At 52.1% G+C, this 15112-nt stretch overlaps 2 protein-coding genes across 13 annotated transcripts; both read right to left on the bottom strand.

The window, feature by feature from the left end:
• Positions 1-354: 354 nt before the first annotated feature.
• PAXX (PAXX non-homologous end joining factor) lies at positions 355-3050 on the bottom strand. 12 transcript variants are annotated; one of them, XM_046682024.1, is made up of 7 exons: positions 1763-2855; positions 1628-1688; positions 1333-1382; positions 1068-1258; positions 922-990; positions 668-752; positions 355-589 (listed from the first exon to the last, which is right to left on the bottom strand). In XM_046682024.1, exons 1-7 carry the CDS (start codon positions 1861-1863, stop codon positions 544-546), a joined length of 603 nt encoding a protein of 200 aa, XP_046537980.1. In that variant the 5' UTR covers positions 1864-2855; the 3' UTR covers positions 355-543. The 12 variants fall into 12 exon arrangements, with proteins under 12 accessions (XP_046537980.1, XP_046537993.1, XP_046537987.1 ...); XM_046682037.1 differs by having other exon boundaries at positions 355-562; positions 1763-2853; XM_046682031.1 differs by having other exon boundaries at positions 355-566; positions 1763-2843.
• A 10084-nt stretch (positions 3051-13134) lies between these two features.
• LCNL1 (lipocalin like 1) lies at positions 13135-14728 on the bottom strand. The gene is made up of 5 exons (XM_046682001.1): positions 14607-14728; positions 14033-14106; positions 13795-13914; positions 13434-13535; positions 13135-13160 (listed from the first exon to the last, which is right to left on the bottom strand). Exons 1-5 carry the CDS (start codon positions 14726-14728, stop codon positions 13135-13137), a joined length of 444 nt encoding a protein of 147 aa, XP_046537957.1.
• Positions 14729-15112: the final 384 nt, after the last annotated feature.

The following is a 15112-nucleotide window of genomic DNA, read 5'->3' as shown; positions in this document are numbered from 1 at the left end:
ACCTCTCCTGTCCCATAGGACCTACTGTGTACATCGTGTAAGGTACTCATGGCTATGCCCTGCTGGGTGGGGTCTGAAAGAATGAGGGGTGTGCCCAGTGGGGGTGGAAACAGAGTTCTAACCTTGGGAAGCCCTGGCCCTGCTGCAAACAAACGACCCTCTCCACTCCTGGGCTGGCCAGGCAGGGACAGCTGGCGGGTTGGGAGAGCTCAGTGGCTCCTCCACCAGGAAGAGAGAATGGAGCCAGGAACATCTGTTTCTGTCCTGTGGCCCCAGGCCCAGATCGCAGGCGCCAGGGAATCCCTGATCCCTCTGCCCTAGCCAGCCCCCACGAGTAAGAGCCTGGCAAGGAGCTTCACCTGAGAAAGCCATTTATTTGACGTGGAAGGGGCTCCAGAAGCAGTTCTGTTCCTGCTGGCCAGCAGGACGGGCAGGTGGCGGTGGTGTGGTCTCCAGTGGTGGTCCCAGGGGCTGCCCCTCTCTGCAAAGGTGGACTCCTGGCAGGGTCACACTTTTTGCTGCAGCTTCAGGGGTCGTCAAAGTCTACACCACTGGCTGGTTTCTTACTAGGAGAGAAGAGCGGGTGACACTACAGGGGTATGGAGGGAAGGGCAGGGCTCCAGGGATGGACCCTGAGCACAGGAGGAAGGGGCAGGTGGGTGGGTACCTCTTGAAGCCAGGGTTGATGAGGGACTCTCCTGGACACCTTCTCCTGACCCCAGGTCCAGGGCCCCCTCTCTGAGGATCTGGGTCTGGGGGAAACAGGATGGGAGGGGGGTCCTGAACCTGGCAGGATCCCAGGACCATAACCCCCTCTCCACAAAGACAGATCCTCTCTCTGGAGCTTGAGGCTTGTTCGTGGGAAACTGAGTCCCAGAGGAAAGAGGACAGCCCCAGCCCATCATAGGTGACAGGCTTTACCTGGTAAGAAGAGCTGAGGCCCCACCAGCCTGGGGCTCTTCCTTGGGCTGGCGGCTGTCTCCTCCGCAGCTGGGGAAGAAAGCCAGGAATGGAGGCACAGGCAGGGGACCCTAGTGAGGGTGCCAGGTGCCCACCGCCCACCCTACCTGCCAGCTGCCGCTCCAAGCTGCACACGCGCTCTGCCAGGCCCAATGTCAGTGCCTGCAACCTGGAGGCAGCCTCTGGGCCCGGCACCTTGGAGAGGTCAAAGTCCAGTGCCGAGGGCCCCCCTGAAAGGGTCAGGGATGCTCTGTCCTCCTGCAGGGTGAAAGTCACAGCTTGCTGCTTGCAGGCTGCCCTGGGAAAGGAGCGGTGCTGAGTACTGAGGCCAGAGCCCCCGCGGCCACCCCCTCCTCCCGCTCAGGGGCTCACCTGAACCGGGGGACGATGTCCTCAGCCGCAATCAGGCCAAAACGGGCTTTCTACAGGGCATAGGGGCTGGTCACCAGCTGCCCGAGACCCTAGAACCACTGGGGACACCCCAAACCTGCCCGACCCAGAGCCAGCCGGGACCCCAGGCCGATCTTAGGAGCACGGCTACACAGCCGGGGGAAGGTGTCCAGACCCTCCAGGATATCCCAGACCGCCCGTTCGACCCCATAGGTGGTCTGGCTGCAGGCAGGGCGTGCCGGGGGCTGCCATGCCCCCCAGGAGCCCCGTTACCCACGAGGGCCGCCAGGCTGTCCGGTGTGAAGCAGGTGCTCCAGAGCTCCGCGGCGTCCGTCACACTGCGGGGACGGGAGGTCAGGCGCGACGCGCAGGGAGACCCGCGCTCCACCGCCCCGCGGACCCCACCACTCACCAAAGGTTGAAGCCGGCCCCGCTCCCCTCCCCCTCGCAGTAGCACACGAAGCGCGGGGGCCCAGGGCCGAGCGGCAAAGTGCACAGCGGCGGCAGCGGCATCACGGCACCCCGGAAGCGGGGGATTGGGCCAGGCCGGACGCAGCTGTGGGACTAGGGCGCCTGCGCGAGCTGATGGCTTCCGGGGGCGGGGCCTGCTCCAGTGGGCGGGTTCGGGGTGGTGCGGGGCTTAGCCCACAGGGGCGGGGCTACGTGGGTGGTGCCTAGCCAGAGGGGAGCCTTCCCTGTGGGGCGTGGCCTGAGCCCGTGGGTGTGGCTTAGGGCTGGGGCGGGGTTAAGTGGGCGGTGCTTAGTCATGGGGTGGAGTCTGCGCCAGTGGGCGGAGCTCCCGGGCCGGGCTGTGCGGAGCGCTGTCCCCGCGGCGCGTGCGCTGCGCGGCGGGGCCCCGGGCTCCAGCCCTCGGGCCCGCGTGGCGTTACCCGCCCTGCGCGCCCGCCGTCCCCGCCGAGTCCGGGGTTCCTTCCTTTGCGCGGAAGTCCCTGCCCCGTGTCCAGCCCCGCTGCCGGCCACCCTCGCTGGTCCCAGCGGCCTCCCCCTGGCCTCCACGCCCAGTCTCGCCCTCCCCCGTATATTTCTCACGTCGTCTTCAGATACAAACGCAAAGCTTCCTAACGCCGAACCGAAGTCAAAATACAACAGTATTTTATGAATAAATTATGGTAACCAGCGCAGAAAGCTTCCGTCCCTCGTTCATCCATTCCATGGCATTTCCCAGCGCCTCTTCTGTGCCCCCTGCTGTCCTTGAGCGCACTTTGATGGAGGCCTCTATTCCCCTGGCGCTTGTGAGATCTAATGGGAGAGACAAACAGCTAACAACGAAAGATGACACTCTCAGGCAGTGCAAGAGCTATGCACTTCCGCAATTCGGATGGGGAGCAGGTGCTGTTGGAGCCGTGACTTTGGGGGAGAGAAGGATGGAGCACACCAGGATGGGGGTTCCCAGAAAGAGGGGCAGCCCCTGCAGAGGCCCCAGAGTGGGCACAGAACAGTTCTGCTCAAGGCTTTTCAAGAAGGCTAGGGTGACCACATGGTGGCCGTGGGGAGGGTGGCTGGTGGGTTCTTGAGCTATGCTGAAAATGTATTTCAAGTGTGCCTGTAGCCAAGCCTACCTCGTTTCCTGCTTTCTCCTGGTTCACAACTGTCAGTCCTTCTGAGGCTCCTGCCTCAAGGCCTCTGCACGTGCTGTTGTCACTGCCTGGCACGCCTTTTCCCCAGACTCACATACTTCCTTTAGGTCTTTTTTTTTTTTTAACTTTTTTTTTTTAAGATTTTATTTTTTTCCTTTTTCTCCCCAAAGCCCCCCCAGTACATAGTTGTATATTCTTCGTTGTGGGTCCTTCTAGTTGTGGCATGTGGGATGCTGCCTCAGCATGGTTTGATGAGCAGTGCTATGTCCACGCCCAGGATTCGAACCAACGAAACACTGGGCCACCTGCAGCATAGTGCGCAAACTTAACCACTTGCCCACGGGGCAGCCCCTTTCCTTTAGGTCTTTACTCAAAAGTCACCTTCTCAGTGAGGGCTTCTCTAGTGGCTTTATATAAAATGTCAACACATTGCCTAACATCTCATGTCTTCCCTCCTGTTTTGTTGTTTTCCACACTTGTCACTATGTAAAGTACATTCTGGTTTACCTATTGTGGCAGCTGATGGCCCCCACCCATGCCTCCCTCCTGCGTTTACACTTTTGTGCACTCCCCGAGTGTGGGCTAGATTGAGTAACTTCCAGCCAAGAGAGGACAGCAGGAAGCATGCGCTGTCACTTCCCTCTCCCTCTGGAATTGCTCTCCATGACATGAGGCAGCACTGTGGAGACATCCACGTGGCAAAGGATGAAGGCCTGCCAACAACCAGCAAGGGAGCTGGGACACAGACCCCCCTCGTTGGAGCCTTCTGATGAGGACACAGCTGTGGCCCATAGCTTGACTGCAGCCTCATGAGAGATCTTGTGCCCGAGGCCAGAGCACCTGGGGCCAGATTCCTGACCCTCAGAAACTGGGAGATAGTACAGGCTCGTTGTTTTAACCGGCAAAATTCTGGGGTAGGGAAAGAGAGGCGGAGCAAAATGGCGGGGTGAGCTGACCCAGGATTCTCTCCCCTCCAAAATACAACAAAAGATTGGAAGAACTGAATTTCAGAGAATAAACATAATGCCAGCTCGTTAGAGACCTACAATACCAAGAAGGAGGAGATCATAAACCTAGCTTTACACCTTCGGAGGCGCTGGAACGGTAGGAGAGAACATCGCTCCCTCCCCTAGAGTCTGCGATCGCTGCAGCGCAGGTCGGGAAGGAGTGGGGGAGGGGCCGCGCGACCGGGGGATCATCCGGGACTCCTGCGGGGGGGGGGGGGGGGGGGGGGAGGGAAGCTTCCGTCTGCGGGGACCCTATAAATCAAGGGCCTTGGGAGACCAGAGAACAGAAGTGATCTGAACCCAGACCGGCGCGTGTGAATAACAGCCCTCCCCCCCAGCAAAGCCAGTGGGCGCAGCCATCTTGCCCCAAGGCGGAGAGCTAACACGCTGCTCTCGACCCCCACCTAGTGGCGACAGGCTGTAACTGCAACTGAATTCTACCACCATGAGAAAAAACCGCTCCTCTACCATCCAGCAATTTATAAAAGCCCCAGACCAGAAGGAAAACAATAAAAACACAGAATTAAGTCCTGAGGACTTGGAATTAGGTAAACTAAGTGATAATGAATTCAGAGCAGCTATAATCAAAAAACTCAATGAGGTAGAGAGAAAGATAGAGAAACAAGCCGAGTTCTGGAGTTACTTCACAAAAGAGATTGAAATCATAAAGAAGAATCAAACAGAATCACTTGAGATGAAAAACACAATGGACCACATAAAACAGAATACGGATTACCTGAATGCCTGTGTAGACAACATAGAGGAGCAAATCTGCATAATTGAGGACAGACAGGCTGAATGGCGCCAGACAGAGGAAGAAAGAGAACTAAGAAAAAAAATGAGGAAAATCTCCAAGAGATAATGGATTCAATGAGGAGTAAGAACATAAGGATCATAGGAATTCCCGAGAATATGGAAAAGGAAAATGGAGCAGAAAGTGTGCTTAACGAAATTATTGAAGAGAACTTCCCAAATCTAGGGATCAACGGAGAAATGTGTGTAGAGGAGGGTTTTAGATCTCCTAGATTTGTCAATGTAAAAAGACCTACCGCAAGGCACATAGTAGTAAAGTTGGCAAATAGGAATAATAAGGAAAGAATACTCAGGGAAGTAAGGAAAAAAAAGAGAATAACCTATAAAGGAGCCCCTATCAGACTGTCAGCGGATTTCTCTACAGAAACCCTACAAGCTAGGAGAGAATGGAGTGATATATTCAAAGATATAAAGGATAAAAACCTTCAGCCAAGAATACTCTATCCAGCAAGAATTTCCTTCAGATATGAGGGAGAAATTAAATCTTTTCCAGACAAACAAAAGTTAAGGGAATTTGTAACTAAAAGCCCTCCACTACAAGAAATCCTCAAGAAGGCTCTCATACCTGAAAAAAGAAAAAAGGGAGAAAGGGGACACAATCCACAGACTAGGGAGACCGATGGATAGAACCAGAACAGGATGGCAAATATTCAACTATAGCATTAGGGTAAAAATAAGGAAACTACCAAAACAAGGACGATCTTAGCACTCTAACTACCAATTAATAAGACGAGTTGGAATAAAAAATGAAAATAATTATTTAGGAGGGGAAGAGCAAAGGGTCTAAATCAGTATTGGTCAAGTAGGTAAGAGACCACCAGAGAATAGACTATATTATACACGAGATTCTAAATACAAACTTCAAGGTAGACACTAAAATAAAGTACAGAACAGAGTCACAAATCATAGATAAGGAAAAATCTAAGAAACCCAGCATAAGAAATTGCAGTATCAAATGGGTAGTCTAAAGCACACAGGAAAAGAAATGCAGGAAAACAAGATAATGAGCGACAGATGGACAGCATTAAGTCCACATGCATCAATAATCACTCTCAATGTGAACGGATTGAACTCTCCAATAAAAAGACACAGAGTGGCAAAATGGATTAAAGAACACGATCCAACAATTTGTTGCCTCCAGGAAACACACCTCAGCCCCAAGGACAAACACAGACTCAGGGTGAAGGGGTGGAGGACAATACTTCAAACAAATAGCAAGGAAAAAAAGGCAGGTGTTGCAATTCTTATATCAGACCAAGTGGATTTCAAAATAAGACAGGTAAAGAGAGCCACAGAGGGACAATATATAATGATCAAAGGGACACTCCATCAAGAAGAAATAACGCTTATAAATATCTATGCACCCAACACAGGAGCACCAAGATTCATAAAGCAACTATTAACAGACCTAAAGGAAGATGTTAAAAACAACACAATAATAGTAGGGGACCTCAACACCCCACTCACATCAGTGGACGGATCATCCAGACAGAAAATCAACAAGGAAATAGTGGAGCTGAATGAAAAACTAAAACAATTGGACTTAATAGACATATATAGATCACTCCACCCTGAAGGAGCTGAATACACATTCTTCTCAAGTGCACATGGAACATTCTCTAGGATAGACCATATGTTGGGAAACAAGGCAAGCCTCTACAAATTTAAAAAAATTGAAATAATAACAAGCATCTTCTCAGATCGTAGTGCTATAAGGCTAGAAATTAATTACAAGAAAAAAGATGAGAAAGGCACAAAGATGTGGAGACTAAACAACACACTACTGAACAAGCAATGGATCATTGAAGAAATAAAAAAATACCTGGAAACAAATGAAAATGATAGCATGCCATACCATCTCATATGGGATACAGCAAAAGCTGTATTAAGAGGAAAATTCATCGCAATACAGGCACATCTTAACAAACAAGAAAAATCCCAAATAAGCAACCTTAAAGCACACCTAACTGAACTAGAGAAAAAAGAACAAATGAAGCCCAAAGTCAGCAGAAGGAGAGAAATAATAAAAATCAGAGCAGAAATAAATACTATTGAAACGAAAAAGGCAGTAGAAAGGATCAATGAGACAAAGAGCTGGTTTTTTGAGAAGATAAATAAAATTGACAAACCACTAGCCAGACTTACAAAGAAAAAAGGGAGAAAGCTCAAATAAACAAAATCAGAAATGAGCGAGGAGAAATAACAACAGACTCTGCAGAAATACAACAGATTATAAGAGAATACTACAAAAAACTATATGCCAACAGAATGGATAACCTAGAGGAAATGGATAAATTCTTGGACTCCTACAATCTCCCAAAGCTCACTCAAGAAGAGGCAGACAATTTGAACAGACCAATCACAAGGAAAGAGATTGAAACAGCAATCAAAAACCTCCCAAAGAATAAAACCCCAGGAACAGATGGCTTTCCTGGGGAATTCTACCAAACTTTCAGAGAGGATTTAATACCTATCCTTTTCAAGCTATTCCAAAAAATTAGGGAAAATGGAACACTTCCTAACACATTCTATGAGGCCAACATCACGCTGATACCAAAACCTGACAAGGACACCACGAAAAAAGAGAACTATAGGCCAATATCACTGATGAACATAGATGCAAAAATTCTCAACAAAATTTTGGCAACCAGAATTCAGCAATTCATCAAAAGAATCATACATCAGGATCAGGTGGGATTCATACCAGGGACACAGGGATGGTTCAACATCCGCAAATCAATCAACGTGATACACCACATCAACAAACTGAGGAATAAAAACCACATGATCATCTCAATAGATGCAGAGAAGGCATTTGACAAGATCCAACAGCCATTTATGATAAAAACTCTGAACAAAATGGGCATAGAAGGAAACTACCTCAACATAATAAAGGCCATATACGACAAACCCATACCCAACATCATACTTAATGGGCAAAAACTGAACCCCATCCCCCTGAAAACAGGAACGAGACAAGGATGCCCTCTATCACCACTCTTATTTAACATAGTACTGGAGGTCCTGGCCAGAGCAATCAGGCAAGAAAAAGGAATCAAAGGAATCCAAATAGGGAGGGAAGAAGTGAAACTCTCGCTGTTTGCAGACGACATGATCTTATATATAGAAAACCCCAAAGAATCCATTGGAAAACTGTTAGAAGTAATCAACAACTACAGCAAAGTTGCAGGGTATAAAATCAATTTGCATAAATCAGTAGCATTTCTATACTCCAGTAATGAACCAACAGAAAAAGAACTCAAGAATACAATACCATTCACAATCGCAACAAAAAGAATAAAATACCTTGGGGTAAATTTAACTAAGGAAGTGAAGGACCTATATAATGAAAATTACAAGGCCTTTCTGAGAGAATTGGATGATGACATAAGGAGATGGAAAGACATTCCATGTACATGGATTGGAAGAATAAACATAGTTCAAATGTCCATTCTACCTAAAGCAATCTACAGATTCAATGCCATCCCAATCAGAATCCCAATGACATTCTTTACAGAATTAGAACAAAGAATCCTAAAATTCATATGGGGCAACAAAAGACCCCGAATTTCTAAAGCAATCCTGAGAAAAAAGAACAAAATGGGAGGCATCACAATCCCTGACTTCAAAACATACTACAAAGCTACAGTAATCAAAACAGCATGGTACTGGTACAAAAACAGGTGCACAGATCAATGGAACAGAATTGAAAGCCCAGAAATAAAACCACACATCTATGGACAGCTTATCTTTGACAAAGGAGCTGAGGGCATACAACGGAGAAAAGAAAGTCTTTTCAACAAATGATGCTGGGAAAACTGGAAAGCCACATGTAAAAGAATGAAAATTGACCATTCTTTTTCACTATTCACCAAAATAAACTCAAAATGGATCAAAGACCTAAAGGTGAGACCTGAAACCATAAGGCTTCTGGAAGAAAACGTAGGCAGTACACTCTTTGACATCAGTATTAAAAGGATCTTTTCGGACACCATGCCTTCTCAGAGAAGGGAAACAATAGAAAGAATAAACAAATGGGACTTCATCAGATTAAAGAGCTTCTTCAAGGCAAATGAAAACAGGATTGAAACAAAAAAACAACCCACTAACTGGGAAAAAATATTTGCAAGTCATATATCTGACAAAGGCTTAATATCCATAATATCTTTATATAATAAAGAACTCTCGCAAGTCAACCACAAAACATCAAACAACCCAATCAAAAAATGGGCTGGAGACATGAACAGACATTTCTCCAAAGAAGATATACTGATGGCCAATAGGCACATGAAAAGATGCTCATCATCGCTGATCATCAGGGAAATGCAAATCAAAACTACACTAAGATATCACCTTACACCCGTTAGAATGACAAAAATATCTAAAACTAATAGCAACAAATGTTGGAGAGGTTGCGGAGAAAAAGGAACCCTCATACACTGCTGGTGGGAATGCAAACTGGTGCAGCCACTATGGAAAACAGTATGGAGATTCCTCAAAAAACTAAAAATAGAACTACCATACGATCCAGCCATCCCACTACTGGGTATTTATCCAAAGAGCCTGAAGTCAGCAATCCCAAAAGTCCTGTGCACCCCAATGTTTATTGCAGCACTGTTTACAATAGCCAAGACGTGGAAGCAATCTAAGTGCCCATCAACAGACGAATGGATAAAGAAGATGTGGTACATATATACAATGGAATACTACTCAGCTGCAAAACAGAACAAAATCATTCCATTTGCAATAACATGGAGGGACCTTGAGAGAATTATGTTGAGTGAAATAAGCCAGCGAGAGAAGGATAATCTGTGTATGACTCCACTCATATGAGGAATTTAAAATTATGGACTAAGAACAGTTTAGTGGATACCAGGGGAAAGGTGGGGTGGGGGGTGGGCACAAAGGGTGAAGTGGTGCACCTACAACATGACTGACAAACATTAATGTACAATTGAAATTTCACAAGATTGTAACCTATCAATAACTCAATAAAAAAAATCAAAAAAAAAATTCTGGGGTGATTTGTTATTCAGCCGTAGGTGACTCCACTTATTTATCCTGTTTATTGCCCATTGCCCCCATGAGGTCTTTACCACCGTATTCTCAGTGCTTAAACAGTGCCGGGCACATAGAGACATTCAATAAATACTGTGAGTGCGTGAATGCCAAGTGGGAGGTGCTAGGGGGTTAAGCAGGGGCGGGATGGAGAGGGGCACAGCTGATGCGTGTGCGTGAAGCCCACGGTGGTGCCAGGAGGAAAGAGGCCCAAGGGCTACAGGTGTGGAGGTGCGGGGTGGTGGGGCAGGGAGAATAGCAGGGAGCTGCTGTGTTCCTCAGGGCAGAGCTGATGGAGGCTGGGCCAGGGGCTCAGACTGCAAGTGGAGAGAGGTGGAGGGGAGGGGTCACGGTGACCCTTGTGTTTGGGGAGAGGGGAAATGTCCTTTCCCAAGACGACTGGGCTGGGGCAGTTTGTGATGTGACCTGATGCATGATGGGCTGGATGCCTGACGGAGGGGAGTGAAGGCCGATGTGTGCAAGAGACTCCAGTCTAGAGGAAGAATCAGGCCGAGACGTGAACGTGGAGGTGCCAGCCTCGAGGCCTGTCTTGAACATCAGTCCCTCCAGGCACATTTCAGGGCCTAGGAGAATGTCTCTGTGTGGGCCGTGGTGGGCTGAACGAGGACTCTTCAGAATATCAGGTCCTGACCCCTGGAACCTGTGCCTATGAGCTTGGAGGGAAAAGGAGCTTTTTGCAGATGCAGATAAGTTAAAGATCTTGAGATGGGGAGAGATTCCTGGATTATTGGAATGAAGCCTAAATGCCATCACAAGCGCCCTTATAGAGAGAGGCAGAGAGAGATTTGCCAAAGAAGAAGAGGAGGATCCAGGTGGCCGTAGGGGGCAGAGATAGGAGTGATGCAGCCACAAGCCAAGGAGTGCTGGCAGCCACCGGAAGCTGGAAGAGGCAAGGAAGTATCCTCCCCCAGTGCCTTCGGAGGGAGCAGGGCCCTGTGACACCTTGATTTCAGCCCAGTGACAACTGATTCTGGACTCTGGCCTCCAAAACTGTAAGAGAATAAATGGATGTTTTCAGCCTCCGAGTTTGTGATAATTTGTTACAGCAGCCCCAAGAAACAGATAAAGGCCTGAAACAAAGATTAGTCCCAAGCATGGTAAGAAAGCTGCAGTGTCTAAATTTAAAACAATCACACACTTATCTAGAAAATGCAACTCATCAACCAGCCTTCAGCGCCTCAGCTTTTCCATCGTGAGCAATCCTATTTAATGTGGGATGTGGGTGCAGGGTAGGTAAGGCCTCAAACACAGACGAGGGGAGGGTCTAAGAAGGTCTCCAGGCAGCCTGGGCACCGAATCAGGGTGTGAAGGAGAGCAGGGAAGAGAAGTGGCTGGCCTCTAATACCAGGGCACGGAGCACTGTAGGCTGAGCAGCAGAGAGGAGCAAAGAGCACAGAGAAGGAGCAGGTAGGGTGGTCCCATAAATCTAAGGAAGGACCAAGCAGGTGGTATTTCAGCACAGTGGATCCAGTGAGCCAAGCAGAGAGCTAGGAGAAGAGCATTCTGGGGGGTGGGGGAGTAGCATATGCAAAGACTCTGTGGCAGCCACAGGGCTGGTATGTTCAAGAGACACGAAGAGGTCAGCTGGGCTGGAATTAAGGAGAGTAGGCGGTGGGGTCAGAGGAAGGTCCATCAAGGGGGGACCTGTTGGCCACCTGAGGACTTTGGCCTTTACTGTTGGTGGGACCGGACCCTTGGGGGCGGTTCTCAGCAGAGGAGGGCATGAGCTGACAGATCTTGCACACGCATCCCTTGGGTTTCTGGGTGGAGATCTGGCTGAGGGCTACCCCCGTGTGGCCTGATTAGGGTGGTGCAGAACAAGATGAGCCACGGGCTGACGGCCTGATGGCCTGGAGCCCAGACAGCTTCTCAGCAGACACCTAAGGTAGGCAGACAACCCCTGGCCCAAGTGTCTCCAGAAAGGGCAGGAGGGTGAGCTCACTGATCACACATGTGGGAGGGGCTGGCTATCTAGGCCTTGCCACATCCCCCTGGCCTTCAGTTCCAGACTGGTGTCAGGCTGGGGACAGGGGGAAAACTGCCTTTGTAGTGTCCACAGGTGGGCCACAGGCCGGCATCTAGGCCAGGGGCAGGAGAGGCGCTGGCTGGGCACCCAGGTGTTGGGTGCAAGTGTGGAGGGCTATCTGGGGCCCCAGGGAGTGGGGGCTATGCCTCTGACCTCCCTGCTCAGAAGGGCCTGGATCAAGGAAGCCAGTCTGGCAGGACAGGGCTGTGTTTTTTTAATGAAAAATGTCTAACCAATTGAAAAGCAGAAATAATAGTATAATGATCCATCACCCAGATGGAACAATTATCAGCATTTTGACATATTTACATCTGGAATTTTCTTCCTAAACAATTTACATTACAGATATCATGCCATTTTACCCTCAAATTTTTCAGACCGTGTCTTTAAAGAAGAGCGACACCGTCCTACATAAACACAACGGCAGGACAGAGTTTGTACCCCACCCCACCCCATTCTTTCTCTCCCCACACTCTGGGCAGGGAGGGCCCGGCTCAGAGTGTGAACAGCGGGCACTTGGCAGGCAGGGGTCAGGGGAGATGTTGGGGATGGAAGGGGATCCTGAGGACAGAAGCAGCCCAGATACTCCATCCTGGCCGTGGTTTGGGAGGACCCATGGGAGCCTGGCGCGCAGCTCCGCCAGGCCTGGGGTGCAGAGCTGAGCCCCAGCCCCTCCCAGGCCGGCAGCTGCCAGGGTGGCCCTTGCCCGGTGATGGCGTGGAGGCCCAGCCTGCGGGGCCAGAGCCTGAGCTCGGCACTGTTCCTCTCTGGAGGTCCAGGCCATAGGGGGTGGGGCAGGCCCCCCTCCCAGGGTGCCCCTACCACCGCGCCCCAACCCCCCTTCTCTCAGTACACCAAACGCACAAGCTTGACTGTGGGAGATTGTTTATTATGCTGGGGGAGGGGCGGGGAGAAGAGGGCGCTCTTTGGGGAGGCTCCGTAGGTGGAGCAGCACCCAGCGGCAGGTCCTGCAGGCACTCCTGGGCTCGACCCCTCACTGCAGACAAGGGGGCAGGGGTGGGGGGTGGGTGGCGTCCGCTGCCCTCTCTGGGTCCAGGCCCGGACCCTACCCTATCCCTCCCCATCGCTGCCTGCTGTCCTGTCTTGATTTTTGTGGTGCCACCCGTATCCCTACTCCCAAGACAGAGGACCCCACAGTGCAGCCCTCTGGCCAGGAGGGGCCTCCATTGGTAGGCAGGGTGCTGGGCACTGCATGATCTGGTGGGGGGGGGCGGTGTCCAGGCCAGCCCCTGGTACTCACCTAGGAGAAGGCACCAGCACACTGGTCTGTGGAAGAGAGCGGGGCCTGAGGAACTACCCAGTGCCCCTTCCCCTGGGCTGGAGCCCCCCTGCCCCCAGCAGCCAAGCCCCCCTGGCCGGTGGTCCCCTCCTGAGGGGGCATCGTTCCACCCTCCCCTGGCCCAGACAGGCCAGGGCTGCCCCGGTACTTCTGTCCACGTCTCGGGTCAGTGTGGGGAGCCTCCAGGCCTGGCCTTGTCAGTTGGGGTCTGGGGTCTCCTGGCTCCAGCAGCCCAGAGCTGGGGTGGAGTCAGCACTCACCCGACTTGGGGAGCAGGGCGCCCTGGCTGGGGTTCAGGCCCACTTGGGGTGCCAACTGCTGCATCTTCTGAGCACCTTCGGGAAACAGCTCTGGGGCTCGGGCTGTGGGTAGAGAGGGCCAGTGAGCAGAGGGGGCAGGGCCCGGAGGAGAGGGGGATAGAGGGATGGGGAGGGGAGGGGTCTGGACTCCCCCTGCCACAGACATGGGGGTCTCAAGAAGACCCTTGGAGACAGTGGTTCCACCTGCCACAGAATCGGAACTTGCTGGAAAGTGCCTATGGGCAACACTCCAGACCGGAGCTCGGCCACGGCCCCTTAGAGGAGAGGCCTGTGCCTGGGACGGGGTGGGGGTGTCAGGAACGCCGCCCACCGTAGAGCTGCAGCCAGACGTTCCTAACGCCCCCCTTCTGCGTCTCGAAGTACAGCACGGCGAAGTGCTTGTAGTCGGTGACCACGACTCGGACGTCGGTCTGCGCCATGGCTGAGGAAGCGAGAGCCGCTGAGCCCAGTGCCCTCAGCCCAGGCACCAATCAGGCAGCCAGCACGGCCCCCAGGGGCCCCCAGCACCCCCACTGCCCTCTCAGCCACGCCCCCCTCACCGGCATTGCTGAACTGCCCATCCACGGCACCCTTGCTGAGGGTCATGTCCATCTTCTGGCAGCTGCCATCAGGCCTGGGGGGGAGGAGCCACAGCACCCTGAGCAGTTGCCCCTGTGTGTGTCCTGAGGACGCTGCCCAGCCACGACGCGACCGGCCACCTTGCTTAGGGTGGGGCGGTGCCAGCCTGCCCGGCATCCACTCACCCCCCTCACAGCGCTGCTCAGAGGACACAGGTGCTCATGACTGTCTCACAGGTGAGGAGACAGCTGGGGGCAGGTAGCACGTACTGGGTCAGGGGCACACAGCCAGGGGACGTGGGTCTCCCCTCCAGACTCACACAGACACAGGGACGCTGCTCCTCCACACCCAGGTCTCAGGGACAGCGTCCAGCATGGGCTAGGCCCCTTGGGGAGCAGCCCTGCTGCTGCCACTGTTTTAAGAGTCCCTGCAGCCCAGCCTGGGTCTGACTCCCGAATGGGTCAGGGACACCTGTGGTTCCCGCTGGCTCACGTCCAGCCTCACACTGGCCATGTCTAAGGCTCAGTCGGAAGTGGGGCTCGTGGGGTCACTTACGTGGAGTACCCAAACTTGAGAGCCAGGTCGCCATTGGCCAAGGAAGTCACCAACACCACGGGCATCTTCATGTTGTCCCTGGAGTCCAGGAAGCCCTGGTCGTCCGACACCACCCCAACCATGTACCAGGTGCCCTGGAACTGCAGGGAAGGTGCAGGGAGAGCTGGGGGGCAGACCCTGCATCCACATCGACCTGATAGGGGCCAGCTGGAGCTCGTCCCAGTGCGAGGCCCTGGGGAGTGGTGCTGGGCACAACCTGGAGGCTGGGCGGAGGGCTGCTGACCGCCCCAGCCCACCCCACCCATGAGACAAATGGATGAGGCAGATGGATGGGGGCTCTCTCCCCTGGCCCCCGGACTCAAGCTGAGCCAGGATCAGGGAGAGTGTGGGCAGGGCTGGGCTGCCCCTGACCCTCCAGCCTCCCTGGGTATAATGCAGCCAGGCCCCTAGGACCAGAGAGTCGTCCATAAGGAGGAGGGGATGGGTCTGGCCTGGGGATGCCTGGG

The sequence above is a fragment of the Equus quagga genome, chromosome 1 (genome assembly GCF_021613505.1).
Source record: "Equus quagga isolate Etosha38 chromosome 1, UCLA_HA_Equagga_1.0, whole genome shotgun sequence".
NCBI lineage: Eukaryota > Metazoa > Chordata > Mammalia > Perissodactyla > Equidae > Equus > Equus quagga.
This window is presented reverse-complemented; position numbering and strand designations above follow the sequence as displayed.